Genomic DNA, 13,130 nt, shown 5'->3' with positions numbered 1-13,130 from the left:
GTTGATGCTTTGGAATTAGTTCAAATGAATCCCATCTTGATCCTTTTGTACAGTTTGTGCATAATGTTTGTTAACAGAATCATTATCTGCCCTTTTGTATTTCCTGGAGTTAAAGCCATGCTCTTAAGATGTGCGCACATGTGCATAGCTGTTCTGATGCTATGTCCACTTTCATACCTTTGGTTTGGTGGTTACATTAAAATCAATATTAATATCAGTAGCTCCGTTTGTGTAAAGTGAAGTGGTGATCTACAGTATTCAGAGTTTTTTAAACGGTCCTGCACCTCTCATCAATTCATATGTCAGCCATCTGCATGGTCTGCCAAGCTTTAATGCCTACTCTGCACTTTCACTGCTGTCCCTGAGCCTCCCTGAATTAGCATAAAATGACATTTTGCTGTAATGCTAGCAAGACAGTTGGTGTTTTTAATCAATCAGCTCCTGAAAGCTCCTCTGTTCTAATTGGCATCATGGGGCTTCTTGGCTGAAATCAAATAAATAATGATGTTTATGCAGCAAGCTTGTGACTGGTCACCAAGGCCACAATGTGATTCATCATGACATTTTATTTTCAATAGTCTGTGAAAGTAGGGGATGCTGAAGGCAGTTACTCCCGCTGTAGGTTAATTTAACTCCATAAAGCGGCAATCAACAGTTGAAACCATAACAAAGCCAACTCCTCGCCTCTGTTTCAGTAAAAAGCTGTGAGATGGAGCTGGAGAAATGGAACCACTCTCAAATGTATAGACAGAGCTATGGATTCAAGGACTGACCATCCATGATATATAAAAATGTTGTGTTGGATTACATTTTACGTTGTTTCCAGACATTGGAGTAAACCAAGGTTATTTTGGGTTCTGATGGGGTATGACAGTTGAATTAAGCTTATTAAGCTTATTATGTATTTAAGTTTTTTTTTATATTCTTCAAGAATGAATGGGTACATTTAGAAGTCCAAAAATGGATGTAGCATCTGCAGCTTGACCCTTTAATGTCTCCCGCTGGCAACACATGTATAACATTTCATTTAGTTATTTACAATGCAGTTTGTATTGTTGACACTCCATTAACAAATTAATTTGCATTGTGTTAGGCATAATGACTGAGTCTTTGTAGTAGAATATTCCCTCCCCTGTCTTCATTTTCCTCTAAGGTGGTAGTGTTGAGATGCTCAAGGCGTGGGGCTAGTGTTTCTTAGCAACCAGTCCTCAGCGCACCTGTCATTGCAGGCTTTAAACTAGTGCCCTCAGATACCCATACCACCAGAACATTGTCTCAATTCTAAATTAGTAGACACATTGCCATCTGCAGTGTCATTGTCAGAGCATGTTAACAATGTAATTTATTCATACACGAACAATGCATGAGTGAAGCTGCCAATATTGAGGTGTGTTTTTAAAGAGGTATGTGTAATCATCCTAGCACAGGGCTTGGTTAACCATCAACATACGTTGAGATAGTCCCTGTTCACTGATCATGAACACATTTCCCTATTCTATTCATTTCTTTTCTCAAAATTAACTTGTCAAATTATTTATTTGTTAACCATCAAAGCTCCAGAAATAGCCAATATTGTGGATCTCATGCAGTGTCGCAAATTCAGTACACCTCTACTCAACCCCTTGTGCTGAAACATCCATATCTTTGGTGGACAGATACCCTTCGCTGGTTCCGGATAGTGCATCTTGTCAAGTCAATTTCCGTATTACTGATTGCCTATCGAGATGCTGATGTCTGTCAACAAGGTGAAGATTACTTTCCGTCTTATATCCAGACCATTCTAATCCAATAGCCAATAAAGAGTGACATCTTGGGATTTGGAACCACATCAGCAATCATCCTGCTTACAGCATTTCACGCCCCTAACATTCTTGGAGAGTGTGTATGAGGGTTTTGTTTTCAATAAGGTTATCGCCAAGTCTAGATCGACGTCACAAACGATATGAAATGTAAATACATAAGCTGATTTGATCGGGAGATATCAAACCGTAGGAACATCTGTGCCGCTTGAGAATGAAATGATGCATAGATATCCCCAAGGTCTAAAATTCACTCGGGAGTAAAGTGGGCACATTTTTTGTTTTTGTGGTTGCATATGTTCAATATCGGGGTTTATATTATTTCTATTTTTTCCTATTGTAATGACCTTCCAGTTATACCACATCATTGGCAAATGCTGCATGCAACATGCAAATACTAGAACGTAGTCTCATGTTGAATGTGTTTGCATAATAATGAACACTAATACGGTAAATTTGGGGGACCAATACCCATCACTGAGTATGTTTACATGCACACTTATAATTTAATCTTAAACTGATTATGGCATCAGTCATGTAAGTGTTGAATTCCGATGTTGACCATACGCAGTTTTAAGATAATCGAAGTAAGGATACACAGATTAAAACACCTGGTTTTCTGAGTAAGCTTTCAAAAGATTAGGAGACGTAAACAGCTTCATTGGCGTTCCAGCTGTGTATTTGAGCTGCGCATGTGCTAGCACCGGTAGCGCAAGCCTCCCTCTTATGCGCGAGTGAAGTGAGTTCTGAAAGTATGCACATTAGAAATAGTTCACATACAAACGTTTTATGTCCGAACTCTGAATCAAATATGCTTTGGAAAAATAACATGGTCGCTGTGGTAGAACGTTTATTTTAATTGGCGTTTTTCTGCATTTATTTAGGTTCCATCAGGTAGCCTGATTTCCATGTAACCAGGATTATTAGGGAAATCGTGCTTCTTCCAAAGCATTTTAACGTTTTTAAATGAACTGTTACAGTTGAATTTCGGAAGTTTACATACACTTTTATGTTGGAGTCATTAAAATTTATTTTTCAACAAACTCCATAAATTTCATGTTAACAAAGCAAGTCAGTTAGGACATCTACTTTGTGCATGACACAAGTAATCTTTCCAACAATTGTTTATAGACAGATTATTTCACTTATAATTCACTGTATCACAATTCCAGTAGGTCAGAAGTTTACATACACTAAGTTGACTGTGCCTTTAAACAGCTTGGAAAATTCCAGAAAAAGGTGTCATGGCTTTAGAAGCTTCTCATAGGCTAATTTACATAATTTGAGTCAATTGGAGGTGTACCTGGGGATGTATTTCAAGGTCTACCTTCAAACTCAGTGCCTCTTTGCTTGATATCATGGGGAAATCAGCCAAGACCCCAGAAAGAAAAATTGCAGACCTCCACAAGTCTGGTTCATCCTTGGGAGCAATTTCCAAGTGCCTGAAGGTACCACGTTTATCTGTACAAACAATAGTATGCAAGTATAAACACCATGGGACCACGCAGCCGTCATACCGCTCAGGAAGGAGACGCGTTCTGTCTCCTAGACATCAACGTACTTTGGTGCGAAAAGTGCAAATCGATCACAGAACAACAGCAAAGGACCTTGTGAAGATGCTGGAGGAAACGAGTACAAAAGTATCTATATCCACAGTAAAACGAGTCCTATATTGACATAACCAGAAAGACCGCTCAGCAAGGAAGAAGCCACTGCTCCAAAACCTCCATAGAAAAGCCAGACTACGGTTTGCATCTGCACATGGGGACAAATATCGTACTTTTTGGTGTCCTCTGGTCTGATGAAACAAAAATAGAATTGTATGGCCATAATGACCATCGTTATGTTTGTAGAAAAAGGGGGATGCTTGCAAGCCGAAGAACACCATCCCAACCGTGAAGCACGGGGGGGGCAGCATCATGTTGTGGGGGTGTTTTGCTGCAGGAGGGACTGGTGCACTTCACATAATAGATGGCATCATGAGGGAGGAAAAATATGTGGATATTTTGAAGCAACATCTCAAGACATCAGTCGGGAAGTTATTAAAGCTTGGTTGCAAATGGGTCTTCCAAATGGACAATGACCCCAAGCATACTTCCAAAGTTGTGGCAAAATGGCTTAAGGACAACAAAGTCAAGGTATTGGAGTGGCCATCACAAAGCCCTGACCTCAATCCTATAGAAAATTTGTGGGCAGAACTGAAAAAGCTTGTGCGAGCAAGGAGGCCTACAAACCTGACTCAGTTACACCAGCACTGTCAGGAGGAATGGGCCAAAATTCACCCAATTTATTGTGGGAGGCTTGTGGAAGGCTACCCAAAACATTTGACCCAAGTTAAACAATTTAAAGGCAATGCTACCAAATACTAATTGAGTGTATGTAAACTTCTGACCCACTGGGAATGTGATGAAAGAAATAAAAGCTGAAATAAATCATTCTCTCTACTATTATTCTGACATTTCACATTCTTAAAATAAAGTGGTGATCCTAACTGACCTAAGACTGGAATTTTACTAGGATTAAATGTCAGGAATTGTGAAAAACTGAGTTTAAATGTATTTGGCTACGGTGTATGTAAACTTCCGATTTCAACTGTATATCCTTATATCCACAATCGTATTGCGTGCATGTATCTGTACTCAATGTCCCATGTTCTTTGCTTGTCATTTTGTTGAATGACTAAAGGTCCTTAAGATGTATTTACTGAAAGATGTCTTTACTAGAGCTTCTAAACCTAGATCTTCGCTAAAGGGAATTGGTGTTTCTTGACACGTAACCTTTTTTGTTGCGATTGTGACATTTTCCCCATTTGAGAAAAGTATTTCAAACCTGGAGAACCGCTGACTAGGGAATCATTAGATGCATGCAAATGAGCCATTTGTGAAGTCAATGTGATGTCGACCTTTGCAAACGTAGACAGCTGGGATGTCATGACGTTCCCGCAGACGCTCTTTATTGACCAACGCTCTAGAGATGAGTAACTTTGGAAACCGCCCCAACTCACTCCCCATCTTTCGCACCCCTCTCCTCCACCTCCTCCCCCTTTCGCTACGTGCTTATGCTTGGCAAGCTGCAAGCTGTTTCCATGGAGCGCCAGTCCAAGGTACAGATGACCCATGCTGATGAAGAAATGGAGCCAGGGCAAATGAGGGACATATGTTGTAACTGCCTCATTTGTGAAGCATGCAGTCTTTCACAGTGCCACTGAAGTATCAATCTTCCTATAGTGCTCTTGGCTGGTTGTGGAGTCTCACCATTCAGCACCAGGTCTTAGGCTAGTTTAACTTCCCCCAGTGTTGCATTACACTATCGCTGTCTGTGTGTAAGCTCATTAAGATATCCAACTGACTTTATTTGCTTTCAGATGCATGACCCCAGTCAGTCTTAGAAGGAAAAAGTTGGATTCAAGTTCAGAGGCAGTCTGGTTCACAAGCCCCCCAAGTTTGGCTTTCAAGCCCTCTCTGTATCCAGATAGACTCTGGATGTCGACCAAATGGCACAATCGGGACAGTGCATTGGTCCCTCATACTAATAGTTTAGGGGCAGTGCCTAACGCAGTTCTGTCAGCGTTTCTTGAAAACCCTGAAGTGATGACATTTTTTGACACTGTTATTTGAATAGACTACACAATTATCATTGTAAAGATGAGGAAAAACGGTATTCTTGAGAACCTGTTTTTCTACAGTTTGGCCTGTTGGTGGAGCTGTCTTGTCATTATGTATTATTGCTTTCCAGTGAACCGCAGGCATTTTCCCTGTGTTCTCTCAAGTGCTTTTTAACTTCAGAAAGCAACCTATTTATGCCATTAAGTTGTAGGATGGCATGTAGAAACATTTTTTTTTTTTTCAAATTGCTGAGGTTATTATGACAACCTTTCTGCTCAAAAATAGATTGAAGTGTTTTCCATTAAACTGTCAATACAGTTACTGTCCAATAACTGACTGGAAGAAACACAGACTATCATTTTCCACGTTTTGTACATTGTATAGGGTCATATAGTGTCAGTCATATTAAAACTATTGTGAGTCACAGGGCAAATAATTAAACCAGCCCAGGGGTGTTGGGAAGCGCTTATGTGGGAAACATCAGTGCAACATTATAGTCCTGGAAAAATTCTGTATTGCCGTTAACATAATACAGGAAGGAATTTTAATTAGTGTAGCCGAATGTACTTAAATGCTTAACATGGTTATTTGCACAGAATATGTAAAATTGCACCATAAAGTGCTCTTGTGATGTGCAAGCCAATTGTATGTTTAGATGTTTTTTCTTGAAGGCCCAGTGCAGTCATACGGGATTCGCTGGCGTTTTTATATACAATTCCACACTGAGGTTGGAATAACACTGTGAAAATTATGATAATTCCCTTTTAGTGTAAGCACAGTTTGAAAAGACAATCTGAAATTTCAGCCTGTTTTAGTGGAATGGATTTTTGGCCTGCCTGGTGACATCACCAGTTCATAGACCAATAAGAAAAAGTTCCAAACCTCTCTGGCAATAACAGCTTGTTTTCAGTTTTCCCCTCCCCACTCAGACTCCCAGACAATCTTAACAAAATTCTTTCTTGAGAGAATGCTCTTTGCTAAGAAGCTATTTCTCATAATAAGGCACTTCATTCTTACCAAGAAGTTATTTGATATTGAGATTAACGGCTGCATTGGACCTTTTGATTAATGTTGTTTTCCCTCCACCCATAATTGTTTGCCAGAAGAACACTGGAACCTCTCATATTGTTATGAAACTTAAATGTTAAAGGGATACTTTGGGGTTTTGTCAATGAGGCCCCTTTTCTACTTCCCCAGAGTCAGATGAACTCGTGGATACCAATTTTATGTCTGTGTCCAGTATGAAGGAAGTTTGAGGTAGTTTCGGGAGCCAATGCTAACTAGCGTTAGCATCTAATTCTAAGGAAGTAGTTAAAGGACCTCATTGCCAAAATCCCAAAGTATCCCTTTAAGATCAAATACAATTTTCTTTGTTTAATGCCTTGTAAACAACAGAATAAATACACAATGAGTCATGATAACTTGACTATATACACAGGCTACCAGTTCCGAGTCGATGTGTAGGGGTACGAGGTAGATATGTACATATAGTTAGAGGTAAAGTGACGAGGCAACAGTATAGATATGTGATGAGTCAAGAGTTGGTGCAAAGAGGGTCAATGTAGATAGTCCGGGTAGCTATTTAGATGAGTGATTTGATTGAATTTATTAGACCATTTTTACATGCATGCATACATAAACTCAGATAAAAAGGAAGGCCCCTTTTTCAGGACCCTGTCTTTCAAAGATGATTCGTAAAAATCCAAATAACTTCACAGATCTTCATTGTAAAGGGTTTAAACACTGTTTCCCATGCTTGTTCAATGAACCATATACAATTAATGAACATGCACCTGTGGAACGGTCATTAAGACACTAACAGCTTACAGACGGTAGGCAATTATGGTCACAGTTATGAAAACGTAGGACACTAAAGAGAACTTTCTACTGACTCTGAAAACACCAAAAGAAAGATGCCCAGGGTCCCTGCTCATCTGCGTGAACGTGCCTTAGGCATGCTGCAAGGAGGCATGAGGACTGCAGATGTGGCCAGGGCAATAAATTGCAATGCCCGTACTGTGAGACGCCTAAGACAGCACTACAGGGAGACAGGACGGACAGCTGATCGTCCTCACAGTGGCAGACCACGTGTAACAACACCTGCACAGGATCGGCAACAACAACTGCCCGAGTTACACCAGGAACGCACAATCCCTCCATGCTCAGACTGTCTGCAATTGGCTGAGAGAGGCTGGACTGATGGCTTGTAGGCCTGTTGTAAGGCAGGTCCTCACCAGACATCACCGGCAACAACGTCCCCTATGGGCGCAAACCCACCGTCACTTGACCAGACAGGACTGGCAAAAAGTGCTCTTCACTGACGAGTCGCGGTTTTGTCTCACCAGGGGTGATGGTCGGATTCGCGTTTATCGTCGAAGGAATGAGCGTTACACCGAGGCCTGTACTCTGGAGTGGGATCGATTTTGGAGGTGGAGGGTCCGTCATGGTCTGGGGCGGTGTGTCAGCATCATCAGACTGAGCTTGTTGTCATTGCAGGCAATCTCAACGCTGTGCGTTACAGGGAAGACATCCTCTTCCCTCATGTGGTACCCTTCCTGCAGGCTCATCCTGACATGACCCTCCAGCATGACAATGCCACCAGCCATACTGCTCGTTCTGTGCATTTTTTCCTGCAAGACAGGAATGTCAGTGTTCTGCCATGGCCAGCGAAAAGCACGGATCTCAAACCCATTGAGCACGTCTGGCACCTGTTGGATCGGAGGGTGAGGGCTAGGGCCATTCCCCCCAGAAATGTCCAGGAACATGCAGGTGCCTTGGTGGAAGAGTGGGGTAACATATCTCACAGCAAGAACTGGCAAATCTGGTGCAGTCTATGAGGAGGAGATGCACTGCAGTACTTAATGCAGCTGGTGGCCACACCAGATACTGACTGTTACTTTTGATTTTGATCCCCCCCTTTGTTCAGGGACACATTATTTTGTTTCTGTTAGTCACATGTCTGTGGAACTTATTCAGTTTGTCTCAGTTGTTGAATCTTATGTTCATACAAATATTTACACATGTTAAGTTTGCTGAAAATAAACGCAGTTGACAGTAAGAGGACGTTTCTTTTTTTGCTGAGTTTACACACACACACATTCATTCATTCATTCATTCATTCATTCATAAAGGCGCTCCAGCCGGTGACGCGTCCACATACAATTTAAGAAAACCATCAAGGATAACACAAAGCTTAAAATATTATTTCCATTGTGGTCATAACTATACTGAACAAAAATATAAACGCAACATGTAAAGTGTTGGTCCCACGTTTCATGAGCTGAAATAAAAGATCCCAGAAATGTTCCATATGCAAAAAAGGTTATTTCGCTCCAATTTTGTTCACAAGTTTGTTTTCATACCCGTTAGAGAGCATTCCTCCTTTGCCACAATAATCAATCCTCCACCTGAATGGCATATCAAGAAGCTGAGAACAGCATGTGTGCAGTTTTGTCACACAACACAATGCCACAGATGTCTCAAGTTTTGAGGGCGCATGCAATTGGCATACTGACTACAGGGATCTCCAGCAGAGCTGTTGTCAGAGAATTGAATGTTCATTTCTCTACCATAAGACGCCTCCGTCAAGAATTTGGCAGTACGTCCAACCGGCCTCGCAACCGCAGACCACGCGTAACCATGCCAGCTCAGGACCTCCACATCCGGCTTCTTCATCTGCGGTATCGTCTGTGACCAGCCACCCCGAAAGCTGATGAAACTGAGGAGTATTTCTGTCTGTAATAAAGCCCTAATGTTGGGGGAAAAAATCATTTTGAGTGGCTGGGCCTGGCTCCCCAGTGTGTGGGCCTATGCCCACCCATGGCCGCACCCCTGCCCAAACCATGGATTGGGGCCTAATTTATTTATTTAAATTGACTGATTTTCTTATGAACTGTAACTCACTATAGCCATTGAAATTGTTGCATGTTTAGTTTTATTTAGTAGTCTTATGGCTTGGGGGTAGAAGCCTGTCCGGGTCCTATTTAGTTCCAGACTTGTTTCATCGCTACCACTTGCCGTGTGAGAGCAAAGAGAACAGTCTGACTTTGGTGGCTGGAGTCTTTTGAAAATGTTTTGGGCTTTCCTCTGACACTGCCTGGTATAGAGGTCCTGGATGGCAATGTAGCTCCTTGTGGTCAGATGTCAAGCAGTTGCCATACCAAGCGGTGATGTAGCCAGTCAAGATGCAATTGATGGTGCAGCTGTAGAACTTTTTGAGGATCTGAGGGCCCATGCAGAATCTTTTCCGCCTCCTCGGTGTAGAGGTTATTTTATTTATTTTAATTCCGTTCCTTCACGACTGTGTTGGTGTATGTAGACCATGTTAATTCCTTAATGATGTGGACACAGAGGAACTTGAAGCTCTCTACCTACTCGACTACTGTACAGCCCCGTCGATGTGAATGGGGGCTTGCTCAGACCTCCATTTCCTGTAGTCCACAATCAGCTCCTTTGTCTTTCAGATCACTGACCTCCTCTCTATAGACGGTTTTGTCGTCGGTGATCAGGCATACCACCGTCGTGTCATCAGATGTAATGATGGTGTTGAAGTTGTGCGTGGCCACGTACGACTGTAAATATGACAATGGCGAATGTGTTGTTGCCTACCTTCACCACCTGGGGGTGGCCTGTCAGGATGTCCAGGATCCAGTTGCAGAGGGAGGTGTTCAGTACCAGGGTCCTGAGCTTAGTGTTGAGCTTTGTGTTGAGCTTTGAGGGCACTATGGTGTCAATTAACAGCATTCTCACATAGGTGTTCATTTACATTTACATTTTAGGTGTTCCTCTTCCAGGTTGGAGAGGGCAGTGTGGAGTGCAATAAGGATTGCGTCATCTGTGGATCTGTTGGGGCGCTATACGAATTGGAGTGGATTTTGGGTGTTTGGGATGATGATGTTGATGTGAGCCATGACCAGCCTTACAAAACATTTCATGGCTACAGATAGATGTGAATGCTACGGGGTGATAGTCATTTAGACAGGTTACCTTGGCGTTCTTTGGCACAGGGACTATGGTGGTCTGCTTGAAACATGTAGGTATTACAGACTGGGTCAGTGAGAATTTAAAATGTTAGTGAAGACACTCACCAGCTAGTCAGCGCATGCTCTTAATACGTGTCCTGGTAATCCTTCTGGCCCCCACGGCCTTGTGAATGTTAACCTGTTTAAAGGTCCTACTCACATCGGCTACAGAGAGCGAGATCGCACAGTCGTCCAGAACTGCTGGTGCTCTCATGCATGATTGTCACTTGCCTCAAAGCAAGCATAGAAGGAATTTAGCTTGTCTGGTAGGCTCGCGTCACTGGGCAGCTTGCGGCTGGGTTTCCCTTTGTAATCCGTGCTACTTTATAAACCCTGCCACATCTGACGAGCGTCAAAGCCGTCTTCAAGTTAAACTGGTAGAGTACTGAAATATTCTTGCAAGGTTTTCCTCTTCCCTTTTATTAAAATAGTTGACTCTCCACGGATAGGCATGCTTTACAGAAATTGTCGTTGTTACACAGCCAAGTCCTTCTGCTTTGGCTTCATGAAGATGTATATTATTTAATAAATATGAAGTGGCAGGGAGGCTTTGCAACAATGGGATCGGAGTCCAATCCGGTATCCAATCAGGATCAAATATCCATGTGCAGACAGTAGAGCAGGACGTGATTGTCATGGTAATGAAGCTGGGGTGGGAGGACACTCTCCTTCTCCGGTCAGCGTATGAGATTTATCTTTTGTCTGGCTCCTTTACAACGGGACAGGCTGACCCCACTCTGCTAGACTTCAGAAATTGGGAGTCGCTCCCATTCGTCGTTCGTGGCAATTATGCGGTTCACCAGCCGCTGCAATGGGGTAATGGACCCTTTCCTTCCACCCATATAAGCGTGCCATTGTGGCTGTTGTGTGTTATTAGAATGGCGATTCTCTTCCGTCAAGGACGGTGAGGGGATATCACAGAAAGCGTGTAATTAAAAGAGCGTCAAATTCAAAGCTGGATCCCCATCTGACTAGATTTCAGTCATTTTTGATTTCAAGAGACATAAATATTTTTCTGTCTTCCTGTTTTCAGTGTCTTTTTTTCACTCTTGCATCTACAGTTGTTAGGATGCACAGTATCAATTTATAGCTGAGGTGTCAAGCAAGCCCAATTGTTCTATTCTGATTAACCTTTTGGGATTGAGAAATCTGATCAGATTAAAAACAGGCTTTTTTTATATATATATATATATATATAGTCATTGTTGATAGCAGAAAACCCATATCATGATTGTTGAATTTGTAATATATGGTTAGATATATGTTTAGTATGCTTAAGTTGTACCTGCACAGCAAGGCCTACGTTTTTTAAATGCTTATACTTAATGCCAGCATGCAGTTGATCAATAAACATGAAAAATGAAGCAATCAATAGGGCGAGCAGCTGTTGTAGGTAAGTGTACAAAGGAAGGGGAACACTGACCCATGTGTCAGTAAATCTGTCTCCAGCTCCATGAGACAAGACATCCTTTACAGTTTGCAGCGTCAGGTTTTTTTTTTTTTTACGTCTGGCTCTTAATCTCTGAAAGGTACCGCCTATGATCTGGAGGCGATGATCAATTGACTGAAAAGGGCACAGTGGACTGGCCACGGTATCCAATTTGTCGCCGCTTCAATAGTTTGATCAAGCTCACAATGCCACGTCTCTTCATCATTGTCTCTGTTCTAGCTCCGCTAAACAGATATCCTGTCACGCTGGTTTCAGCATTAATTGATGACCCTTGCAGGGCGAAAGATCTGTATGTGCTTTAATTGTTTCGGTGGCTATTTTGGACCTCGTTGGATCCATATCTTCTAAGTTTAGCATCTCTGCGTCTTTTCTAAAGGCCTGAGGAAGTTTAAGACTTTCTTGGGGCATTTCTTTCTTGTTCAATTTTATAAACACGTTTTAAGACTGAATCGCGTTAGAGCTTGGTGCGGAAACTTCCAAGTGGAAGCTTTCCCAAGTCGGATGCTTATGGGATATTCGTAAATAAAGTTGAGGGTGAGAATTATGGAATTTGTGCAGAGAGGGATAAAAGGCTCTTCATGGTTGAGTTTCATAAAATATCTCTTGTGTAAAACATTAATCACCATCGCTGGGTTGGTGTCCCAATTCTTCCAACTGGCAAGGATAATAACACTTCCTCTCTCCATAAGCCATGGAGTGACGTAATTTCAATGAGGGTGTTAAACTTTGTAAGACCTTAGCTATATCCTCTGCTTTTTAGATTGAAGTATTATTACAGTAACATTCAATTGTTGCAGCAACTTTCAGCAACGTTCACTGATGTTTTCCGAACATGTTGATGTGCTACTGTTTCTCATGTGGTGCCCTTTTTTTTCTTTGCAGCTGACAGCCCGCTCCCTACCGGCAGTGCAGTCTGATGAACGACTCCAACCTCTGCTTAACCACCTCAGGTAATTGGCATCATTAGTAGCATTATTGCTTTCTCTGCCGCTGCTTTAGTTTATTCATTATGACAATATAGTCATTATGGTTGCACTCCCAAAAAATACAGCTTGACAAAACTAACGGGGCATGCAGGAACCCGATTGAAAGGGTACTGAAATAACTGTGGTGAACTCACACCTTGAGTCCTCTGTTGAAAAGCAGCCCCCCCCCCCCAAAAAAACCGGTACTTATTTATTTTTAAGTTCATTTCTAGGTCGACTCAAATTCACTTCACAAATGTTCCTGAATCCGCTTTGTGTGCCACGTTTCC

At 42.0% G+C, this 13,130-nt stretch overlaps 1 protein-coding gene across 1 annotated transcript in view; it reads left to right on the top strand.

Annotated features, from left to right (window-relative positions):
* Nucleotides 1-13,130, top strand: part of prim2 (DNA primase subunit 2) — a 107,944-nt gene that overhangs the window by 54,225 nt on the left and 40,589 nt on the right. Inside the window, exon 8 of the mRNA NM_001140166.1 lies at nt 12,758-12,825. Within this exon, the coding sequence (NP_001133638.1) occupies nt 12,758-12,825 (68 nt within the window). The remainder of the gene's footprint in view (nt 1-12,757; nt 12,826-13,130) is intronic.

Source organism: Salmo salar, chromosome ssa01 (assembly GCF_905237065.1).
Source record: "Salmo salar chromosome ssa01, Ssal_v3.1, whole genome shotgun sequence".
NCBI classification, from domain to species: domain Eukaryota; kingdom Metazoa; phylum Chordata; class Actinopteri; order Salmoniformes; family Salmonidae; genus Salmo; species Salmo salar.
Note: the sequence above shows the minus strand (reverse complement) of the source record. Positions and strands in the feature narration are given on the sequence as shown.